At 28.7% G+C, this 23,785-nt stretch overlaps 1 protein-coding gene across 1 annotated transcript; it reads right to left on the reverse strand.

The window, feature by feature from the left end:
- Nucleotides 1–22,530: 22,530 nt before the first annotated feature.
- LOC135952678 (ABC transporter F family member 4) lies at nucleotides 22,531–23,418 on the reverse strand. Its single transcript, XM_065502697.1, has one exon. The coding sequence runs from the start codon at nucleotides 23,416–23,418 to the stop codon at nucleotides 22,531–22,533; it is 888 nt and encodes a 295-aa protein (XP_065358769.1).
- Nucleotides 23,419–23,785: the final 367 nt, after the last annotated feature.

A 23,785-nucleotide genomic window follows, 5' to 3' on the forward strand; every position in this document is an offset into this window, starting at 1 on the left:
ACTACTCAATTCAAATACAATACATTTTTATTACACTATGATACTAAAAATCATTAAAATGATCTATAAGTTTATATTTTTATATACGAAAAATTAAACTGTTAGAAAAAGGCGTAACTAAATATGAAAACAATTTTAAAAATACATTAATTGTAATTATTTACTTCAGCTTAGGTTTTCTTGATTTTTAACAATAGACACCAAACCGACAACTTAAAGTAACCCAGCTTCAAAACTATATTTTTTTCTAATATCATTAAGATCTGACTTTTTTAAATAGCCATAGATGAGATTTTGATTAATTATCAGACATTTAAGTGATTTAAAGTGAAACCCTCTAGTAACAAAAGGTTTGGAAGGTCAAGGTTGATTAATTTAGTTATTTTTAAAATCACAAAGCCAGCAAAATTATAGTGAAAACAAGTTTCTTTTATGGTGATTTATAAAAAAAAAATGTTAAATGAGCCTTATTAGTTTTAATAAGTTAACAAAGAGCTAAAATTATAAAGAATATTATTAACAAAAGAAACCTAGAAAAATGTAAAGCGGCTTAAAAACCAACCATTTTATATAAATTGTGTTTTTTGTAAAAATTTCTTTGTGTACTGCCTATTTCTTAAACTTATTTGTGGCCTACGGTTGTGTTTCTTTTTTTCAACAAACAGGTTGATTTCTTTTCTAAAAGTCAACAGCTGCAGCATCCGTTTCTTTTAGATTTTTCACATCGTTATTTATTTTTTTATCCTAAAGAACCTTTAGGATACAAGGTCTACAATAGTTTTAAGGAAATCAATGTATTGAAATAATAATAGTTGCAGATTCTCTAAAGTTGTTTGTTCATTCATGCAATTTGATTGACAAGATCACATCTAATATGATCTCAAAGACATTGACATATGATTATGTATGTATTCGTTTGCAGCAAACAGGTGGTGCAACTTTTGACAAACTCTACAAAATTTTCTAAACAGAATTTTAAGGATTTCTAATAACTGTTACCTGCTTTAAATAAAACATTTCTTTCTTTTAATTTGAAATATCTTGCAGCAAACCATAGCCACAATGAATAGCAGCCAGACATAATCCTGGGTAAGTATTTGTGTTAAACAAAAGTGTTGAAATATTCCAAAAAGTGATTTATATCCAGATGAATATCTAAATGTATCAAACAAAAGTTTCCAGCAGATCAATTTATAAAACTCAGCACAGTTAATGGCACTGGAAGAATTCACGGGATATTTTTATATATACCTTCCCGTGATCTCTTAGTGGCATCTATGGTGCTGGGTTTAACAACAATAATACTTCGGAACATAAGTTTTAGTCAACGTAAACTTAAATATTGTATATAAAGTAATATTAACTGGAATGTAAAAACAATCGACAAAATTAAGAACTATACAATTTAGCAGCAAACACGCATTAACAACGATGTATCACATGATATTTAATTGTATATTCTAAGCCACAAATAACAGTTTCCTAACGGTTAATTAAATAATATTGTTAGAAAAAATAACCAATGACCACAGTCTGTTGGAACTTGAAACCAAAAACTACAAGAACAAGTGAGAGGCATATATTAGGCTGTGACAAATCTTATTTACCCTATAAAAATCAATTTTTTAGTTTTTGTAAAAAATAGTTTGTGGATGTTTTGAAACATATTCTAGAAGGTATATCAGACAGATCTGTATCTCTAGAATTACTCATAACTCATTTGAATTATCGCGACTAGCTGTTACATTGATGTATCATTCATGATCGTAAATTATTTTGCAGCTTTAGAGAGTTGATTTCAACATACAGAAGGTCGGACGTATATCGCTACATCGACTCCGGTATATAGAAGGATCCAGAATATACTACATTTATCAGGCGGCAAATTAAAATTGTAGAAATTACAATCGGTATAGAGGACTCATATTTTTATATATCCTTACCACTCAATGTTAAGAATGTAAGAAAATCTTCAATACAGATTCGAAAAGAACAGAAACGTGATGGAGAATATTTTTAAGTGGGTATATGATAAACGAAGAGTTAAAATGTAGATTTAGCTCTTAAATATTTATAAACTTTATAAAACATTTTTTTTTTAAAAATTTAATATAAAATACTTGGATTTCCTTTTTTTCAAAATCATCAACGAAATTATTCCGAATATTTCTTTAATTCATTTTAAAATTAGTACTTTGTTCTTCACCGTATTATTTACAATGTTAACAGCGGCACCTTTGATTTAATTGTCTAGACAATTGAAGTTTTTCAAAACACGAATTCAAATTTTGTGAACAATTAAAATAAATATGAATGCAATACTATTTACGCCGCTGGCAATATGTTTATGTTATTTCAAGATGAAAACTAGAGTAAGTATTTCCATCAAAAGTTTTAAAATTTTATGAAAAACGATCGATGTTTTTGATGTGAATATTGAGACACATTTTCATGTAAAATCGACAAAAAAAAATAAAAACATTTAAGATGCGTGAGTAAGCTAAATTGGTATTTTCGTAAAATATAAACAAAAGTAAGTTTTTAATTCAAAAATAAATTAAAATGTTATACTAAAAAGTGTTCAAATCAAACATGGTAAACAGTAACCGATAATGCAGAATCGCCAATTGCGAATAAATAATGTATTTTCTGCAGAAGGCATAAATTAGTGAATTGTTTTAGATAACTAATCAAAAAATTATACACTGAAATATAGTGAATAGTGATTAGAACAAATTTTCATTTGGTTTTACTATGAATACGGAAGCAAAATTTTATAAAAAATCTCATAATTTGAATATTAATTGAAGCAGTCAACTATATATTGAACGAACAATTTTAATGCAACCATAACTCTATAAGCATTTTTAATGGAATTCAAGTTGGATTGAATTACAGTTGTATTACACTTTATTTTAATAGCATTCTCCAGTAAAAAGGAAATATTCACGCCATAGGTTTTTTGTTTGAAAAATATTTATTTTTTTATAGTTTAAAACATAATTACATTTGCATTTAAGTCAAATTCCAACAAAATGTTCAAGGACTTAAATTTTTGGGGTTTTGGCGCTTATTGGGAAATAACAATATGGGATATGTTATATGTACTTTATTTTGTTGGGTGCAAATGTGTTTAACAACATAAATTTAAATTTTGTGAAATACACGAGAAATTTTAAAAAATTAAATATGAAATAGTGTTTCAATTTAAATTTCTTTTGATCGTAAAAACAAATTTAAATTGTATCTACATAAAAAATATACATTAGGGATAGAACTGATTTTGGCAAAATTTTTGGCATACCACCACGTGATGGCCAATGTTGTATAAGTAATGCAAATCATTTTTTTAGGTCATTTGGAATCAAAAACATCACGCACCAACAGCAATTTCTAAAATAAACCAATTTTTTTTTTCACTGAAAAATTATATAAATAATTTATTTATTTTTTTGCAAGTGTGAGGGATACTTCCCTTATTTAAAAATTTTCTTTTGTAGTATGTCCGCAGTTGTTATTAAAATAAAATGTTCGAAATAATTGAAAATATTCAATGAAAAACTTTATTGCGTTTGGTGCGTGAACTTTTTGAACAACAGCGAAAAAATAATACTGTGGTTTTTCATATTTTTTAATGCTCTATCCGACTATGCTATGCCAATTTGCATATTTACAAAAATTGTCAATAGTTATATCCCTAATATACATATGTATATATGTATTTGAAAACTATTTTGCTGGGATATTTATATATTTATCTGTGTTCGATTTTGGTTATTTAAATATGTATATTTCAAGAGAACTGAAGAAATTCACCTGGGAAATGTATCAAAATCAATATAAAAGAACTATCTATGAAATTGCTGTGAAATTTATTCAAACATTTTCATTCAAGTACTAGTGATATGATGCTAGCCACATTAAACAAATAGAAATTTTCAAAAATAAAAATATTTTTCTTTAGTTTTTTTTGGTTACAGGATTTCCTCTTTTATATACAAAAACGTGATGATGAGACTACAAATTCGGTATGGTGAGTCTGCAAAATACGCAGATGGTTTTCTTTTCCCATTATTTCATTGATTCTTTGCATTGGTCCAAGGTGGCACCATATAAAGCAACCCCATATCATTACCGTGTTTTACTGTTTCCTTACTGTGTCACCAAGTTTGAAAAAATCGGCGAAATAATGAGTTAAGAAGACTATCTGCGTATATTGAAGACTAACCGAATTTATAGACTTGCCATTCCGATTTTATAGATAAGAGCGCCAATCATGTCGAAGAAGTTATTTTACAGCAGGACGGCGAATTAAAGCACTCATCAAAAACTTTGAAAAATGGTTTATTGAGCAAAATTTCTACCGAAATAGTGTCCAGTTCGATATACCGACCTCAATACGTAATCATCTTTGTATTTTTCACATTCATCTTTTGACTTTGTAGATTATAACGCTTATCGTGCAGAAGAAGTAATTTTTCAATAGGATGGTGACCCAATACACACGTCAAAAATCGTAAAGAATGGTGTTCCTAGAAAAATTTCTTATTAATGCAGTTATCAGCTCAATGTCCTGAGAATTTTTAGTGAATCGTGAATTGGCGGTTGAAACAATACCGATTAACTCCTACCAATTTTTACGAGCTTTAACAGCGGATTGAGCACGAGAGAGAGAGTATTCGAAAAAAAGTTAATGAAAAATTTATGGAAAATAGGCCAATGCGTGTAAAATTTTATTTATTTAATAAAGGATTTTGAAAATTTTTTTAAAAAATGCCTAAAGTTATTGTGGGGTGCAAAATTGAGTACATGCGAGTTATTTTAGTTTTGTCTGTTTTTTTATTTAGAACTGGATGTTTTTTGTTTTGAATTGTAATTAATTTTGTTACATATTAAACATAAAATAAACGACAGAAAAATCTTTGGATTTGCTTTATTAGTTTTATTTTTATTCCATAACAAGTGCACAAAATAGAAACATGTACTCATTTGAGCTCCCCTGTATATAGAATTAGGTACTGTTGTCAAAGATCGGACTACATGTTATATTTTGGTACAACATTTGACAAATAAAGAAGAAAACAATCAGAAATACTACAAAATAAACATATTTTTTATATTTTAAAATTTTCACTAAAAATTGTTTCACTACTTCGTACAGAGTACCTTTAGATATAATAAGAAAAAACTCTTATTTTTGTAAATTGATTTGCTAAATTTCCACACAAAATTAAAATGTTTATGTTGATAGCAACATTTCGCAATTTTTCCATGTGAAATCGAACATAATACAATTTTACAATTAAAATAACAGCCTGGCCCATGATGTCGAAAGAAAAATGATTCGATCAAATTTATATGAAATCTATTCAAAAGAATTTTAAAAACTGAGTGTTTTTCATAAAATTTTTTTCTACTCATTTTTCTTTCGACATCGTGGGTCAGGCTGTAAATGTTAAAACAACATGTTTATTCATTTTGATAATTTGATATTTTTCGAGAAACTAAAATCGATTCAAAATTGAAATGCTATTTTGAATGGATTTTAATGAATTAATTTGTTCATTAAGATATTAATCTATAAAAATAACATACGCTTTCAATACAAAAAGTAATCAAAATATTGGAAACAATAATAAAACTAGCAGTTAAATACTGACTGATTTTCATTTTAACGATTATGAATCGAATTATCTGAATACTAAATAGTTAGCTCATTGAAAACATACATACATAAAGCCTAAATATAATTGTTTTCTTAATGTTTCTCATCGTATACTTCACATTCTATATCCTAAAAAAATTATCAATAAAATAGTTAGTAAAAACAGTTAATAACTGTTTTAACTCAAGTGTTGTCAGTTATTTCCAAGCCATCTATGTATAACTGTTTTTGGCTACGTTTTTCTGCCTTCTAATAGAGTTGAAGTAAAAGTGTTGAAGAAAATCTAACCGTTTTGTTTGCCACAGCCTCAAGTGTTTCTAATTATTTTTGTGTGTTGGCCAAGTGTTTTATTCTATTCTGGGTGCTAAAAGGAAGTGGTCAGCATTGTGAAAACCATATATTTTGTAAGTAACAGCACTCGAAATATGTATGTATGTACGTATGTAATATCTGAATGTCTATAAATTGGCATTTAGTTAATGTGTGCTTCTAGCAAAAGGTTGTAATAATATTGTTAAAGACATTTTGGAAAAACCATAGAAAGAAAGGTAAGTTGGTGTTAGAATATGTTTGTCATATAATAAATCTTGAAACTTGGTATAATTATAACAATAATGAAGGAAGTAAACTTGGAAAGCAAATAAATATCTCTTAAATCTTTTGTTTTATGTTGGTGTTTGTTCATACATACGTATATTTATTATTACCTTTGAATAATTTGTCGGTTTTGAGCAGTAAAATGTTTCTCAAGTAAGTTATCAACCTTGAACTATCATATCTTTCACAGCACATTAACGCTGTGCAAGAAAACTAGAAAAGCCATTGAACTCATTCTGGAAAGTACTAAACAAAGTCTCCATTGTGTGTTGCAAAATCTTCACAGGTGTAGAAAAACATTTCGATTTTAAGAAATCTAGCAAAAAAGGGACTACAACATAAAAAAAGAAGTTCTAACTCAATAAAAATGTATCTAAAAGATAAAACAAACAAAAAGTTTAAAAAAATCTACAAAAAAAACCCATAATTACTTAGGTTGGTTGCTTGATTACTCTAGGTAAACCCAGACCCATCTACTGCTCGGCTAACAACCCCCTGAATTTATTTGCGTTTTTTGTTTGTATTGTATTCGTTTGTCTTTTTTTTTTTCTATGAGAGCCTGATAGTTGTTATAGCAGTATCTGTTAACTAAACACCGTAAATATTGCATGTGTGTTTCCAAAAGGCTAAAAAGAAAAAACTTAAAATATACAAATAAAAAAAAATAACAGGGGGAAATTATCAGACCTTCAACAACATGAATTTGCAAAATATAGAGAAAAAAAATCAGTCTCAACACAAACAACAAAAATAAATAAATTCTATGAATGTTCAAAGCATCTTAAGCACGTAATATTGTAATAAAAGGTTGTAAGTAGAAAAACAAAATAGCAACGAAACAGCAAAAATAAATGATGTTAATGTTATACCGCTTTTAATGTTATTTTTTTTCTTTCCATACATATGTATATATTTTTATGTACAGTGTATTTTGGTTGCAAATATATTTCCGCCATTTTTTTCGTTTAACCCTACAACAGTACCTTCCAAAAATGTTTCAATATTTGTTTAACTATCTTTTGAGGCCAAGAACGAATCAAGCCAATTTCGGATACTATGTTCTGAAGTGAAGCGTATCCCAGGGAGAGATTGATCTAAAGAAATAGTAGTCGGACGGGCAAGGTCTTGACTATAAGCAGTTGCCATGATGGAATATTAAGGTTTCACGTCTGGCCGCATATTCTAGGCGTTTTTCGACCAATACTCAGTTGCGTTCGGTACAGGTTCCCTGTAAAGGCTTGGCCTAATTTCAGCAGCTTATAATAGATAGGACCATCTTGATCCCACCAAATACCATGGATATTTGGTTTTGAGGTCGATTCGGCTGGTTGGTCTGGCTTTACATACGATCTCTTATGCTTCAGGTTATTGTAATGGATCCATTTTACATCGCAAGTAATGATTTAATGCAATAATGATTTTCTTTTGTAGCGTTCAAGCATCATGCTTCAACTCGTATGGTACCCAATTTCCCTGCTTTTGGATGAATCCTGCTTGCAAACTTTTTGAAATTTCTTATTGAGTAGCTTCCAATGATTTTGAGAGCTCTTGTTGAGTTTGACAAGAGTCTTCATGGAGTAATGCCTCCAATTATTGGTATTTAACCCTTTCAGGGTCAAAAATAATTTAGGTCGAGCTAAAAGTATTAAAAAGAAATATTAATAATTTGATACGCTGAATCCGGGAAAAATAATTTTTTTTTTGTATTTGGTTGCTCTGGTTGTCTGTGTCTGTCTTTTATTTAAAACAAATAAATTAAAACTAACTGTATTTTATTATACAGTAAAAGCGCATAGAAACAGAGTATGTTATAATGTCGAATATATTCGACAAAACCACTGAAAGGGTTAAACTTTTTTGGCTGGTTTGGGCGATAATATCACTTCTGAACCGCACCAACCATCTCTCGCAAGTTGAAACCGATTGCTCACATCATAAGCATTTGTGAGCAATCGGTGTGCACACCGGCACTTTTTTCAAATTAAAAAAGTAAAGCAAAACTTCCCGCAAAAAAAACTTTATTGTTTACACTATAATGTTCAATAAACCGCGTTCAAAAGAAACGTCATCTATTGTAAATCCCGTATTTTCAATTATCGATGATGATGATATTAGTATGATTAAGTTATGAATATCATTATTGTTAATACGAAAAATAATATAAAATGATTATTTGCTTTAAGTTGCACCATTTAATACACCCGTTCTCTATTTGGGGTTAATAAGAATTTCTGTTGCACTTGTTGCATCATGCTTTCTGCTCTACGTTTTTCATTGTTTTTCCTTACAATTCAGAACATTGCATTTTTTCCCTGTGTGTGTATCTCCGTTTTATTTTCTTCATCTTTTATTTTACGCTTCAGTGATTTTGTGCATAAATTATGTTTAATTTATAAACTTCTTACTCGTTTTTAAGGTATTTTATCAACAAAATTCTTTTATTTATTTCATACAACATGAATTAAACCCTTTTCTTTCTTTTTTTAAGCAACGAAAACAAGTGTTTTTTGTGCTTGGTGGCTTCTATTTTCTTAGCTAAAAGAATTTTTGCAAAAATCGTTGTCGTCATGGCTCAGTTAGTTTATAACATTTATTCATTATGTTACTGCTTTAGATTTTGCTAAAGTTTTACAAAGTTTCTTTTGAGCTACAAAAATTTATGTTAATGTTACATTCTGCTTAATAGTCTTTCACAGATTGTAAATTTCATAAAAATAAACATCATTAATTAAAATTTTTATGTAGACGATAGAGGAACAAAAAAAGAAGAACGTTACACACTTTGCTCTTAAACAATATTTTACTGTTTCATATTTCCGCCCATCAACAGTTTTAGAAATGATTTTTATCAGATGATTTAATATACATAAATACATAGTAATAGAATATACATACATAGAAAGAAATTAGTGTACAAAATTGTATACAGTTAATAGGAAAATGTACAGTTTCTTTAAAAATTTAAAATCAAATTTTCGAGAAGATGAGTTTTTGAGATATGTTTATAATTAGCTGAAATATAAACTGCCAACTAAATTGATCGTTTATTTTACTGTCTTGAAAAATGTAAATTGTCTATCAAATTGTTATATTGCACAGAAAATAAATGCCAGCTGTAATTAAGCAAATAAAATAAATTATTAAGATTTGACTAAAATTTAGAACAATTTCAATTGCATTCGGTTCATTTTCGAATTTTCTCATACAAAATATTTTCACAATTTTGAACTTTTGAAAATTTGTATGTAAGTAGTACCTCTCCCGATTTTTAGATCCACTAAGAAGGGATTTTTGGCAATTCGAATTTTAAGGGTATAAAAATGGTTGAAACCTGGTTAAATCGGTATCTCCGGAATAGTGTTTATAAACCAGTTTACCGAAAAACCGGTCTTTCTTCGAAATCTCGGTTTTTTGCGAACCGGTTTAAAATGTCGATTTTCGGTTAACCGGTTTATCCGGTTTTTATCACTCGATTAACCGGTTTTTAAAATTTGGGACTAAAATTAATAAATCTCATGTATTTGTGCCTTTTTAATATTCATTGTATACATATTATTGATCTGATTTGAAACCTATACTGTTGATTTACAATACAAACCTGTTTAGATTAATATTTTTATGAATGATACAATGATTTTAAATAGTAGAGGACGATGAGTATATTAAAAAACTTTTTCAGAATAAATTGTAAATAATGAAACTATTAAAAATTAAATTCCGCATAATTCTAGAAGTTGACCCTTTGTCAACAAAATGAAAACAAAACATATTTTGACCCTTTTTGCCCAAAAGTACTTTGAAGTATACTATTATCTTTGGAATAATAAATTTTGTTTGCCTACCCAGAATAACGGTGAATTATTTCATGTTCTCATTTTGATGTTTATTTATGTTGTAATGGCAAAAAATACTGTTTCGTAAAAGTCGACTTGTAATAGAAAATGTTATGAAAGTTACAAAACTAATCAATATATTAATAAAATTTAAACAAAAATCGATGAGTTTTTTTATCTTATAACTGATGCTGCCCTAATGGTACCAGGTCCCTTTCGGATCCTTGCAGGTCCCTTTCGGTTCCTTGCAGGTCCTCCACAAACTTAAAATTTTGTAAATAACTTCCTGAAGTCCTTATTTTCAATATTTTATAAAAAATAAAACTTTTTCAACGATTTAAAGCCTTGGTCCACAAGGGGTTAAGCTAAATCTTAATAATGATTCATTATAAACTTAGTGATGATTTTACCAAACGTTAAATTGAATTTGATGTACATAGCTTCTTTCAATAAATTTGATTTCATTAGTGTGTTTTGTTCATAAAATTTTATTTTATTATTCATTTCGTTAGCTTAGTGTACAAAGTCCTTTTTAGAAATATTACAGGAGAGACACACAATGTTCTAAAATCCATGATTTGAAATATTTTTGAAATCTGATAATGGAGTTTTATTAATTATTTGGTATGATATAATGACAAATAATCACAGCTAAGTAGAAGTGCGTTTGCATCTTATAGGTAATTTTTGGGACTTGCAACATTTTCTGTTCCATATCAGAAAGTCGAGGTGATAATAAATTTTAAAATTGTCAAATATTTAGGCCCTAATTTTGTAAATCAATAAATATTTATGTGGAATGCAAAAACAAAATTTCAAAAATTTGTTTTTGGTTTATATACATACTCCGAACAGAACAAAGGCACCAAAATTCAAGCGTTGATTTGTCTTTCATAATTTGAACATTTTGTATATAAAACAAAAGCATTTTTTTAAAATTTTGGAAATTTTGTTTTTGCTTTCCACATAAATATCACTTCAATGACGTGATTTATAAAATTAGGGCCTTAATTAAAAAAAAAGAATTTACATTTTTGGGTTGAAATTTAATGAATAAACCAATATCTGTTCATTTACTTTCCCAGTAAATACTTGCAACGAGAGAATAAAATCAAAATTTGCAAAATTACTCTCTTAAATTCTCAAAAATGGTAAAAAGTAAATGAACGGTTTTCCAGTAACAATTTTTTTATACACACAATTTTCTTATTTTGTTTCTTTTTAAAATTAATAAATACTTTTGTTTTGACATTTTTTCACCACAAAAATAAAATTTTAAATAAATAAATAATAACGCAAAACATATGAAATATAAGCTGCTAACTATTACGAGTTCAAAATAGAACTTGTAATAGTTTGCAACGAGAGAACACTCTTTAAAATTTATGCGCTCTAGATTTTTTCTCTACTTGCGAGTTTTTGAGTTAATGAACGCTTTTCCAGTAACAATTGTTACTAACTAGTAACAACTTTTAGTTATTGAACATAGCTTTATTTATACTCAATTCCATTTGACTGAGATAATAATTTTGAAATTTTTACAAAATAAAATTAGCACTTTTGTATATTTATAGTTATTTAATATTAACCATTCCTGACTACTTAAAACTACACGGACATTTTATGTTTTCTACACATATGTATATGACGGTTATCCGATTTAAAAAAAGCCAATTTTCGGTTAACCGACAATCCGGTTTATTAAAAAGTGCGTTTTTTATAAACATACTCCGGAACTAATAAAGCTAGCACCAAAAATCAAACATAATCTGAAATTTTCCAAAAAATTAGTGGGCAGATGTGTGGTACTTTTTCTATTTTTGTACTTTGTAATCCAGATAATAAATTTGTATGGAATTGTTGTTCTTCTAAAAAAATTCAAATGGATTTTGGCATTTTTTGAAATTTGAACGAATAATGGGTCAAAATAGTGCTATATTTTTAAAAAATAGTATGTCTACTACTTTTTTTTTAAATAGTTGTATTTCTACTACTTTTTAAAATTAGCAGTATTTCTACTACTTTTTTAAAAAAGTACTATTTCTACTAATTTTTTTGACAAAAAAAGTAGTACAAATAGTGCTAATTTTAAAAAGTAGTAGAAATAATACTATTTTAAAAAAAGTAGTAGAAAGTTGTAGTATTTCTACTACTTTTTTTAAAAAGTAATATTTCAACAACTTTTTTTTTAAATAGTAGCATTTTTACTACTCTTTTAAAAACATAATATTTCTACTACTTTTTTTTAAATAGTAGTAGAACTTTTTTAAAAAAGTAGTATTTTTTTAAATAGTAGCATTTCTACTACTTTTTGAAAAAGTAGTATTTTTTAAAATAGTAGTATTTCTACTACTTTTTGAAAAATTACAATTTCTCCGAAAGTAAAACTATAAGTTAACACATAACTAGCCTTTGTGTTAATGGGTGTTAGGAAAGTATAAAAAAAAAACAAAAAATTGGCAAACAATAAAAGTAGCCGGAAAAGTAAAGATTAATATCATATTTATTCTATTTTGGTAAGAATTTTATTGATAATTGTTCAATATTGCAAAATCTCTGCCAATATGTTGTAACTTAAACATTTTTTACTTTTTGTCGAACTTTTTTACCTGGCGAAGAACAGCTGATGCTGTTGTTAAATGAGTTAAAAACGGCATGTGCCTTTTTTATATTTACATTCGAATTTAACGTCAAAAATATACTTTAACTTGTCTATGGTAGACCTAAAGTGCACTCTTAAGTAAATACGACTTTATTTCTTTTAAAATATGTATTATAATTTTAATATAATTTAACTTTATATTGATAAATAATAAGAAATACATAAAAAAAATTGTAAAAAAATTATGTTAGCATTTTAGTGAATTTTTTATTTTTTTACAAGAGACAAATTAAATAGCACTTCAGATATACTATTTAAAAAATAAAACAATAAAAATGTATTTTATATTAGTGTTAATATAAATTGACTATTAAGTAAAATTTTTAGCTTTTTACCAATTCAAAAAGTCACAAAAGTCGTTTTATAAAAAACATATCGAGCCCTTAGCGCCAAATTATCGTAAGCGACATTTTTAAAATTTTTGTTTTATTGCAGTAATTAAAATTTTGTGGACCGACTGATGTTTTAGCGTTCTCAGAATATCAAAATTGTTAATAACATCAAAAATATAGGTCAAGTCAATGTTTATATTTTACAGTAAACAAATTTTATCGTAAGCGACACACAGTGGTATATAAAAAAAAGAGGGAAACAAATCTGTAACTTCTAAATGGTTGGATTGGTTTGAATGAAATTTAACACGCGCAAAGAAGAAGTGTTGTCGAGTTTAAGTTTTGAACGTGGACCTCATAGGCCCACCAGGGCGGGACCAATATTTGAAAAATTAGGAAAGTGACAGAATAATATTTTTACACTTACATACCTATGAGTAGTGGAATTTAGATGGTATTTTTTCAAAATACTTCCTCCCATCTATTTCTTGATAATAAAACATTAATTATCATGGATGGTTTTACTCTATAATTTTATAATCGTAACATTGTATTTATGTGTTTAAAAACATTTGTTTGATTCCCACCAAAAAACTGTTTTACATTGACATTACAGCACGTTTTTGTATTTTGCTTCAAAAAACAATCCCTTCAAATTACAGGTCAAGTCAAATGTTACTAAAGGAAAATTACGCTGTCCTCAGACTCCGACACACAAACACACACTAACGAATAAATAAAGACCTGTGCTCTACTTAAAGCCAGTTGCTATGATTCTTAACTGGAATTCTATTCAAACGATACAGTCATCTTGTCCATGGTTTAAAAAAAGTCCATGCTAAATAAATAGATAATTGTGAAACAAGCCTCATTAAATAGTTTACCGTAACAGCAGATTCAGAGAGAAGGAAAAAGTCTATTTGAAACGTTACATTAAACCATAATCAAACTAGCCTAAAACGACAGAGTTGTTGAGGAATTATTTCATTAAAGATGGTACCACGAGAACCAACAATAAGATACATTTAAAATTGATTTTACAACAGTTTGACATTACTTTTGTATAGAAGCTGCATATTTGACTAGAATAGAAAAATGTTGATTAACTAAATTTGAATGCATTCCTTAAATGTCTGCATTAGAAGAGGCTACAACATTTTTGAGGCTACGATCATAAGACCAAGTACGGATTTTTTAGGCATGTACAAGCTCGTACAAAGCGAACCATAGCATTTTATTTGTAATATATTTCATTTGAGTTGAAATGGTCTCATTGCGTTTAAGTATTTTAGTGATGGTGTTTCCTTTTCCCCTCCTCTGTCTAACTAAATGTTCAAATGGTAATTTGTGAGTTTCTGTATAAGTTTTTGGGTAAAAATCAAAGCATAGTTTGTTGCACAGTGCTTTATGCCCGAATTTGCCTAAATTGTTTTAAATTCTTTGCGTTCACTTGCATCTGCTGCACTGCACTGGACTACACTACACTATACTACACTTTGAAATAAATGCTGCTGCACGCTTGCTATGCAACATTATGTGTTTAGTTCACATACTTACAATGGCTACAAAATCCTTTTATGGCCATTGATAATGCAACTGTAGCACTTGTTTGTACACACTACTCGTACGTACTACCAAAGATATTTTTCGTTTTGTTTTTTTGTTTGTTTGTTTCGCCAGATTTTTCTCATTTAAGTATTTTGTGTATTTGTTTGGCCATTTCAATTGTACGGCTTTTGATTTCATTGCTTTGTTTTGTTTTGTTTTTATTCGATTTTCACAAAAGTTTTGTTCAGTTCAGTTCAATTTGGATTGGTTTGGGATTTGTTGCCGTTTCTTTTTCTGGAAATGATGATCATAAGGTTGATGACGGTGGTGGTGGTACTGCATGTGTTGCTCAAATTGGTAAATTGCTGGCAACAAAACACTTTAAACTGTCAATGAGGCGATATTCACAGCATGAAACTAAATACAACATACCTCCACCAACCGAGCACACACATTCACGTATCTGGGTTTAAGGCCAGAGATTCTCATGCGGTCGTGTTTGATTCAAAAATCACCTGGTATTCTCTGGAGAAATACTATGTCTTTAATTGTAAATTGTAAAGGTTAAACTTATTATCTATGTAAGTAATAAGTCAAAGACAATAGCATGTAATCGTTGCACACTAAGAAGTTCTTTAATTTTATTGCAAAACATTACAAAGATACAAAACAGTTAAAGCATCAATAAGTCATTTAAAATTTGGGTAATGTGAGTGACTAAAATGGATCGAAAACATGATCGTGTAATAAATTACATTGAAGAAGTTTGACGATGGATTTAAATGGTTCTATCAGGACATACCAGAGAGGTGCACTTAGGATCCTTTGGCATTTTAAAAATCTTCCTAAAGTTTAAGAATCCCCTTTTCCTTACTCGACCAAAGATTAACGAAAATTTGTTACCAAAAACAGATGGAAGAAACGAAAAACGCGTGCGCATGAATTATGGAATACAATTGTAGGCAACATCATCTGCAGCATCAGCAACAACAACAATGTGTGGATTCAGTTGCAGTTAGTGTTGTAGTGGGGCAGCATCTGTGGAAGAATCGCTATTCTTTGTGGCGTAAAAATGTTTAAATTTCGTGTGGTTAACTAGTTAAGGAGTAAGTACTCGTATGCGAGTGCAAGTAAGTATATAACTAAAACTTGACAAAGCTTTTGTTTACAAATATGACGGCTTTTTATGTTGCTCCATAAGTTATGCGTGTTGTTAAATAAACAGCAACAGCTACATCAACATCAACAACTACATATTTATTTACACATCATCCATGCATGCACTGAAGTAGTTTGTGTTTGGAAAATCATTAGAAATTATTGATTTAATATTTTAAGATTTTACATGAGTTGAAAGTGTAGTTATGAAATGTTTATCATTTTGCATAGTTCATAATTAGATCCAAGTTGAAATGTTCAATATGGTAACAGGTGACACATTAGCTCGCTGACACATTAGTTCGCTCTTAAATAGTGAATCTATTGTGTGCCATATTAGTATGGGGAGAGATCACTTGATTAATACCAATGGGAATAGGAATATCATGTCGGTGAACATATTTATTTTGTTGAATAGAACTGAGTATATTGCGAGGCTTTAATGTGAAGGATCCTTAGACAAAAGCAAATAGATAAAAGTGTTCAATATTTAGTTAAGATATACAAAAGAGTTAATAAATATATACGAGTACCGAGTAAATTAAAATTTTTTAAAAATATTTATTTAGCTGATTTTGCAAGAAACTCTAGAAATAGAAATAACATTCAAACGATTAGAAATAGCATTCAAACGATTCGAATAAATACAGAAAAAAAATTAAGTATTTTTAAATTTTTTCCTAAAAAGATTTTGAATACTGTTTGTCATTGAGTAATTCACAGATAGGGATAAAAAACTTTCGATAAGAAAATTAATTTTTAAATCTATACTCTTCTTAATTCAATAATATTTTCATGGCTTAGGTATTTAGAACTAACAAGGTACAATTAATAGAAAGTATGTTCTCAATTATACATTCCCTATAATGTCAAACAAAAGAAAATTAGAAAAAAGAAAACGAAATGTCTAAGAAAAAACTAATTAATTATTTTGTGGTTGTATTAAAAAAATATTTATGTATGTATTTAAATTTGTTCGTTAAATATTTAATACAAATTAAAATGCGTCCAAATAAATATGAATGTTGGTTTTAATATAACGTTTAAAACATCGCGAAAACAAAATAAAAAGTGAGAAGAGTAAATGCTTTATTTCACGTTGTAGGGGTAAATATTGATAAAGCTACGTACACACGGTTGTCAGATTGTCAGGAACATGCTCAGAAAATAGTTAACACAACCATGAGAACTTATGTTGAAACATATGGGTGTTAACCATTTATTGAACATTTTCTGACAATATTGTAAGAATATGACAACTGTGTGTACGTAGCTTAACTCTCTCTAATAATTGTACGTTTAAATTGTATGTTTAAAGTAAATGTTTTGTAATAGAAGAGTGTAAAATACCTTCAAACAGTTAATAACTTCAGAACTGTTTGTCATGAATTTTAAATCCGTTTCGTATCAAAACAGGTTATATAATAGAAAATTTTCCTTAAACAAAGGATTTTTCCTAAAAATGTGTCTTTCAGTTGGTAAAGATTTTCTTCAATTATAAGCCATTGTATTGTTAACAACACATAATAATTTGAGAGAGGGACCATGAGGGGATCTCGAGATAATGAAAATTTAAAAAATTATTTCAGATATCCCACTACTACGGTTCCATTTAGTGACCCTTGGACTACCATTTCTATATAGTATCATATCCGAGCCCTTTTCATAATTTCCATAATAACCACAAATCCTCTCCAGATTTATTTTTTCAAAAAACTCAAATTTATTGGAATCCTGATATTAAGATGGGTTCAAATATACATACATACATCTATTATTTCAAATCAAGTTTTTTTAATATTTTTTTCTTATTCTGAAATTATTTCAGATATTGTAGATATAAATAGTTTATTTTAATTCAAGTATTATGACTATGAACTGTGCTCTATTAACTGCAAAATGGGCTGTACTAAAAAATATGGTTTATGTCTGTGCTAAATAAATTTAAATTTATCTTCATACACATACTTTGGAATATGTAAGGTCCGATGCCTTGTCAAACCTTTTTCTTTCTTCCCAGTAATAAATAGAATAAATCGTCATTATATATATCCAATTTAAGAAATTAATGAGTCTATTTAAATCGGTGATTAGTCCAAATAATTTTGTTTTATTTTTTTTTAATTGCTTTGAAACCCCTTCACGTTTGCAAACATCAAGTCTTGCAAGTTTTCATAATAATTTTTGACAACTAATAACATTTCAAAAGCAAAACATGAAAAATCCCCTACAATCGAGAACAACTTTTCCTACCCCATTTCCTTATCTACACTTCTACCCAACAAACTTTAAAGTTGCTGCAATTCATCGCATGAAGAGTTGCCAATGTAAATAGGCTCTATGTAACAACGACATTAGGGACCAAAAGAAAAATTCATAAAAATCCGAGAAAAGTCTACATTTATTTAACTGTAAAAAATTAAAATCCACTTGGTGATCAGTAAAGTGCAAAGAACCAATAATGAACCAATTTGTATGTAAAAGTCAAATATAACCTTAAATATGGATAAAAAAAGCCAAAGATTTAGGATTGATGTAGTTCTGTGTGTCGTTGGTTGTTTGTTTGATATTTATTGATTTGTAAATAGCCAGTTTAAATTTTCCATTATGAATTAAAATCTATATAAAATCTAATATATGTACAGGCTAAAGTTCTTCTATGAAGAAGTTCTTGTTAAATTAATTTATATTGTTCAAGTTTATTAAAACTGCGAGACCTTTCTAAACAAAATCATGACTGGTTTGTTTGAAAGACAGACCACCCCAGTAAGATGATATACATAAATAATTATCTTTTAAAACGTTTAATATTCCTTTTGATTACAACAATTTATACAGGAAAACTAAGAAGAACTGCACAAAATCCATGATAAATTGACAACAATTTAACATAGAAAGGTATAAGAATAGAACAACCCAAAACCCATTAAAGGAGTTCAAACGGACATATACTATATCAACTTCAAACCAACGTGTACGAACAAGATAAACGTTTTTAATAAACATATTGAGGCACACGTCTATACTGCTCGTACTACGACTATAATACAACTGATTGTTGCTGTTGTTATTGCTGCATTAGTTGCTGTTGTTTATACAATTTGTGGCAGCAAATAGCTGCCACTTATAACAGCTTATTCAGATAAACAAAAAAAAAAAAAGTCTGAAATTGATACTGTTGCTAAAACTATTTAAAGAAAAACCACGGCCAAGATGAGAGAAAAAAAATCACAAAAATAAAACTAAAACAACACTTAAAGCCACAACCCAATCTAAGTATGTATGTTGTCCAACTAAATTGTTTGTTCCCCAGAGTACTACGACTTTATTGGTTTTCGGCTGTACACAAACCAACTCACGCACTGTGGTTCCAAATTGAAATCTAGCTGGAAAAAATTATTTGGTGGCCTTTTTCATATGGATTCAAAGTCTCTGAATCCAAAAACTATGTTTAAGAAGGTCTGTATTAATTTAAATTAAAAGTTTATTAGAAAATAATTTAAAAATTAATTTAAGTATGAAATTTGTCGAAAATTGTCTACAAAATCGTTTTCCTCAAAATTGGTGATAAAATAAAATGATGGACGAGGTGGGATGATATTTTTTAAGAGATACATTCTCTATAAGGCAACTTTTGAGATAAGCATAGTCATTAAACGAGCAAGCTATATTAAATTAATAAATGCTTGAAAATATTTTTTATTTGAGACCCATTTTTTAAAGGACTAAAACAGGACAATAGTGTGCACCAAATAAAATAAAAGCTAATTTCAATAACAAGTCGTTTGCTTTTATAAAATATAATATATTTTATAAAAGCAAATATTTCGCTTTATTCTGAAGACAAAAATGTTTAAATTTTGTTCAGATAGATTTGGTATTGGAACCACAGTGATACGTCACAAAAATAAAAAGGAACAATTTCATCTCAAAAATTTCTAAACTATTTAACAACACGCATATGGGAATATTGATCCTGTTCTGCTCTGTGCTTACACATAGATACATTCTCATGTACATACATATACATATATTTGTATTAGTAGTTCCACTCTTGGTGTTTTAAAAATCCATAAAAATAAAGCAACGAAAACAACGTAAGTGGCAGTGAATTGTTTGTACGAATAGTGTAGTAGTGTGCCTACATAAATATACGTACGAGTATGTATTGTAGAAGAAGTCTGCTATTGCTGTTTGCGTAGAAATTGTTGAAATTCATGTGTTTAAGTATAAATTGTTAACGATTTATTGTTAAATATTTGTATAAAGCGGCTAATAAAGAGACAAAGCTCAAAGCCAGCCTACTAATGGGTTTAGTATTTAGTTTTTGCCCGTTCACTTGTTGGCTATTATTATGGCCGCGAAAGAGTTATAGCCTTTTAAACTTAATCATATAATTTAATTTTTCGAAATTATGAGTAATAAGAAATTTTTATTTTTAAATGTTGATTTCATAATGGCTGTTTTTCATTTCTTAATATTTTCATGGAGAGTCCGATTTTAGCTACATGTCTGATTTAGTGATGTCAAAATCTCTCTTTAAATAAAAAAATTCATAATAATACTGCACAATGAACAACATTTTTTGTATTTGTTTATTTTATAAAATTATACATTACACTTTAAATGTTTCAACCAAATTTCCACGAAATTTAAATTGCTTACAAAAATGTCCACTTGCGAATGTGCAAACGTAATCCAAGTATATCAAAAAGTCGTCTTTGATCAATTAGTTTAGAAATCACAAAAATTCATGTTTTTTCCTATGGGACCGTACATACTAGAGATTCCAAAAAACCGAAGAATTTCAAAACAGCGGTTTCGGTTTTAAAAAAAATGAAAACCGATCGGTTTCGGTCGGTTTTGTGTTAATTTATTAAATATCTGGTGTTATAGAAACAAAATCCGTTGATAATATAGGAAAAGCTAATAAATTTTAAACTCAAACTTTATGGGGTATTCAAGGGGATAATGAAAATTGGTACATTTTCTTTGAATGGTACTTTTTTAATATATTAAATTACTTAGCTTATATACATTAAAGTTGAATGATATGCTTCTCAGTAAAGAAATAATCAAGATTAGGGGGCTCAATTGTATTATGATACCAAAAATGGAGAACTAAACCAAACTAAGGAGTACTTTTTCGTTCTTCAAAATGGTACTTTTTGAATTTTCTATAATATTGAATCTATAATCAATAAATTACTTTGATTTCAAACGTTATCTTCTAATTGTACTTTTTTATTATATTAAATTATTTTACTTATGTACATAATAGTTGGTAATAGTACTATTTCTTTATTGTAATAGTACTTTTGGAATATTTTATAATAATAAACCTAAAAATTAGACACACGCGATTCTGAATGAGTTAGAATTCGCAAAAAGTGACTTAAGTGGTACATTTCTTTTGCATTTTCAATAATAATGGGCCCAGAAATATGAAATTATGCATTCATGATGCTGAGTGGGAATACAAAATGTGTTTCTTTAGGTACCGTGAAATAGCTCCCAATGAAATAACTCCCTATGAAATAATTCCCATCAAAAATTAAATAATTACCAAAATTAAAAAATGAAATAACTACCAAAGGGTAAAATGAAATTACTCCCAATAATCGGCGGTTTCATAATTTTAAAAATATTACTCCCAAAAAAGCGAAATAACTTCTAATGAAATAAATCCCAATAGAAATGAAATAATTCCCATTCCGAAGCAATTTATTTAAACATTTTTTGCATTGCGGGCGTATGGCGTAGCGCAAAGTTTTACTCCTCTTCTTAGCGAAGCCAGTTTTTGATACACTGCAGAGGAGAAAACCTTAGCGCGCGTCCGAAGGCAAGAAATACAAAAAACTTTTCTGAGTGAAGACAGTTTTTGATATTTATGGGTTTTGCTTTTGCAAAGTAGAACCCAACAAAAATGAAATAACTCCAAATACAGTGAAATAACTTCTAATTCCCACAATAATATGAAATAAAACTCAACAAAAATTTCAATGGGAGTTATTGCATTATGAAATAATTCCCAACAAAAAATTATGAAATAACTCCCTATGCGTTGGGAGTTGTTTCATAATGAAATAAGTCCTAAGTTGTATGAAAAATTTGTTGAAAAATTCTAATAATACGTTTCAAATGATCTAGAATCCACATTACAATGACCCAATAAACTTGAAATTAGAGACAAGTTATCCTGAATTATTAGTAATTCACAAAGGGGGACTTAATAGTACTATTTCTTTCTTCTAATTGGGGTGGCGAAGCGCACCGGGTCAGTACTCCATATTTGAAAATAACTAAGTCTTTGTTAAAACCACTTTGCATCTTTTTTTTAAATTAAAAAAATCAACAGTATTAGTTTTTTAGCACTTTTTTTTGTTTTGAAATTTTTACTTTTTTGATGATATTGGCCTTTTTTTAGCATATTTTAGACATTTGTATATTTTTTAATTCTCGTAATTTTATATTTATTTATCTTAACTCATATTTAATTATTTTCTCCAATTGTTTGCGACTAAAATTTTTTACACAAAAAAGTAAAAGTCAAATCTTATAAGAACTTCCCAAAACTCGTATTATTTATTTATTTATTATTTGAAAATATAGTAATTAAAAACTAACTGTGTTGCTCTTGTTAACATTGAAATCTCTAATTTAGGTTCATATCTCTTAATCTCTTAACATAGAACTCATATAAAACTTAATATTTATAAATAATTTATTCTGCTGTTACCAATCATGTCCATGTTCATGGCCTCCACCTCCTCCTCCTCCACCACTACTTTTCTTTTCGGATTTTTTCCATTTCTTCTTCTCACCCTCGCCCTTCTTATGACCACTATCATCTTCGCTGCCCCATTTTTTATTTTCCTCGTGTTTGTTTTTATGTCCTTTGTGACCCTTCTTCTTGTGTCCCTTATGACCATGATCTTTTTTGCCGTATTTTTCTTCATGTTCGGATTTCTTTTTCCCCGCTTTTTTATACTTGTCGCCTTTTTTGTGTTGTTTGCCTTCTTCATATTTACCACCTTTCTCTTCCTCGCCCTCAGCATGCTTTTCATCATAGTATTTCTTTTCCTTTTTGTCTTCGTCTAATTTGTGAACATTATGTTTACCTTTGATGGAATGACCCTTTTTATAGGAACCCTGATCTTGGAACTCATGGCCCTTCTCGCCTTTTTCTCCTTTCTTGTGTTTTTTGTGATGTTCAGAGCCTTTTTTATGTTTCTCTTCATGACCATGCTCCTCTTCCTCTTCGCCCTTTTTGCCTTCTTTTTCATGATGTCCTTTTTCACCTTTGGCATGTTCCTCTTCTTTTTTTTGATGTTTCTTGCTCTTTTCTCCCTTTTCAGCTTTGTGCTCACTTTCTTTTTCCTCACTAGACTCGGACTCGTAACTTTCTTCCTTTTCTGATTTTTCGTGTTTCTTAGATTCTGCTACAATAAGATCCTCTTCTCCATAGGATTGCAATGCATAGGAGGGTTGGGCTATTAAATCTTCAATATTGTGTTGAGTTATTTTCGGTTGTATTGAGAGTGCTGTGGCCGTAGATTGCACAGGATTCCATATTAGAAATATTATCAAAATACAGCTCCACATCAGTGCTAAATGCACCATTTTATCGGTTTAGGAATGCTTTACTAGTTTGTATTGACGTTTCTTTGAGACAATTAACAATGTATGATTTATTGTTTACAGTTTACAGCCTTTTTATGGAAATTTTTCTTCAGCGGTTTCTTTGTTATAGTTGACTGATTGTGTGATTTGAATTTAGTTTACATTTGCCATTTCGATTTCTTGTGGTTGCTAAACGAAATTATGGTCAATAATTGCGGAAGAAGGCAAATTATTAAAAGAATTAAGTATTTCACAGTGTTGGAAAAGTGACTGTAACTATAATCAGTTAAATTTAACAGCAAAATGTATAATTCTTCCTAATAATTTTTAATATATGGGAAATTTTTGTGTGTAAATCTATTTTGAG

This window comes from Calliphora vicina, chromosome 2, assembly GCF_958450345.1.
Source record: "Calliphora vicina chromosome 2, idCalVici1.1, whole genome shotgun sequence".
NCBI lineage: Eukaryota > Metazoa > Arthropoda > Insecta > Diptera > Calliphoridae > Calliphora > Calliphora vicina.

Coding starts and splice junctions, on each gene's coding strand:
- LOC135952678 (XM_065502697.1), bottom strand. CDS start 23,418: ATGGTGCATTTAGCACTGATGTGGAGCTGTATTTTGATAATATTTCTA.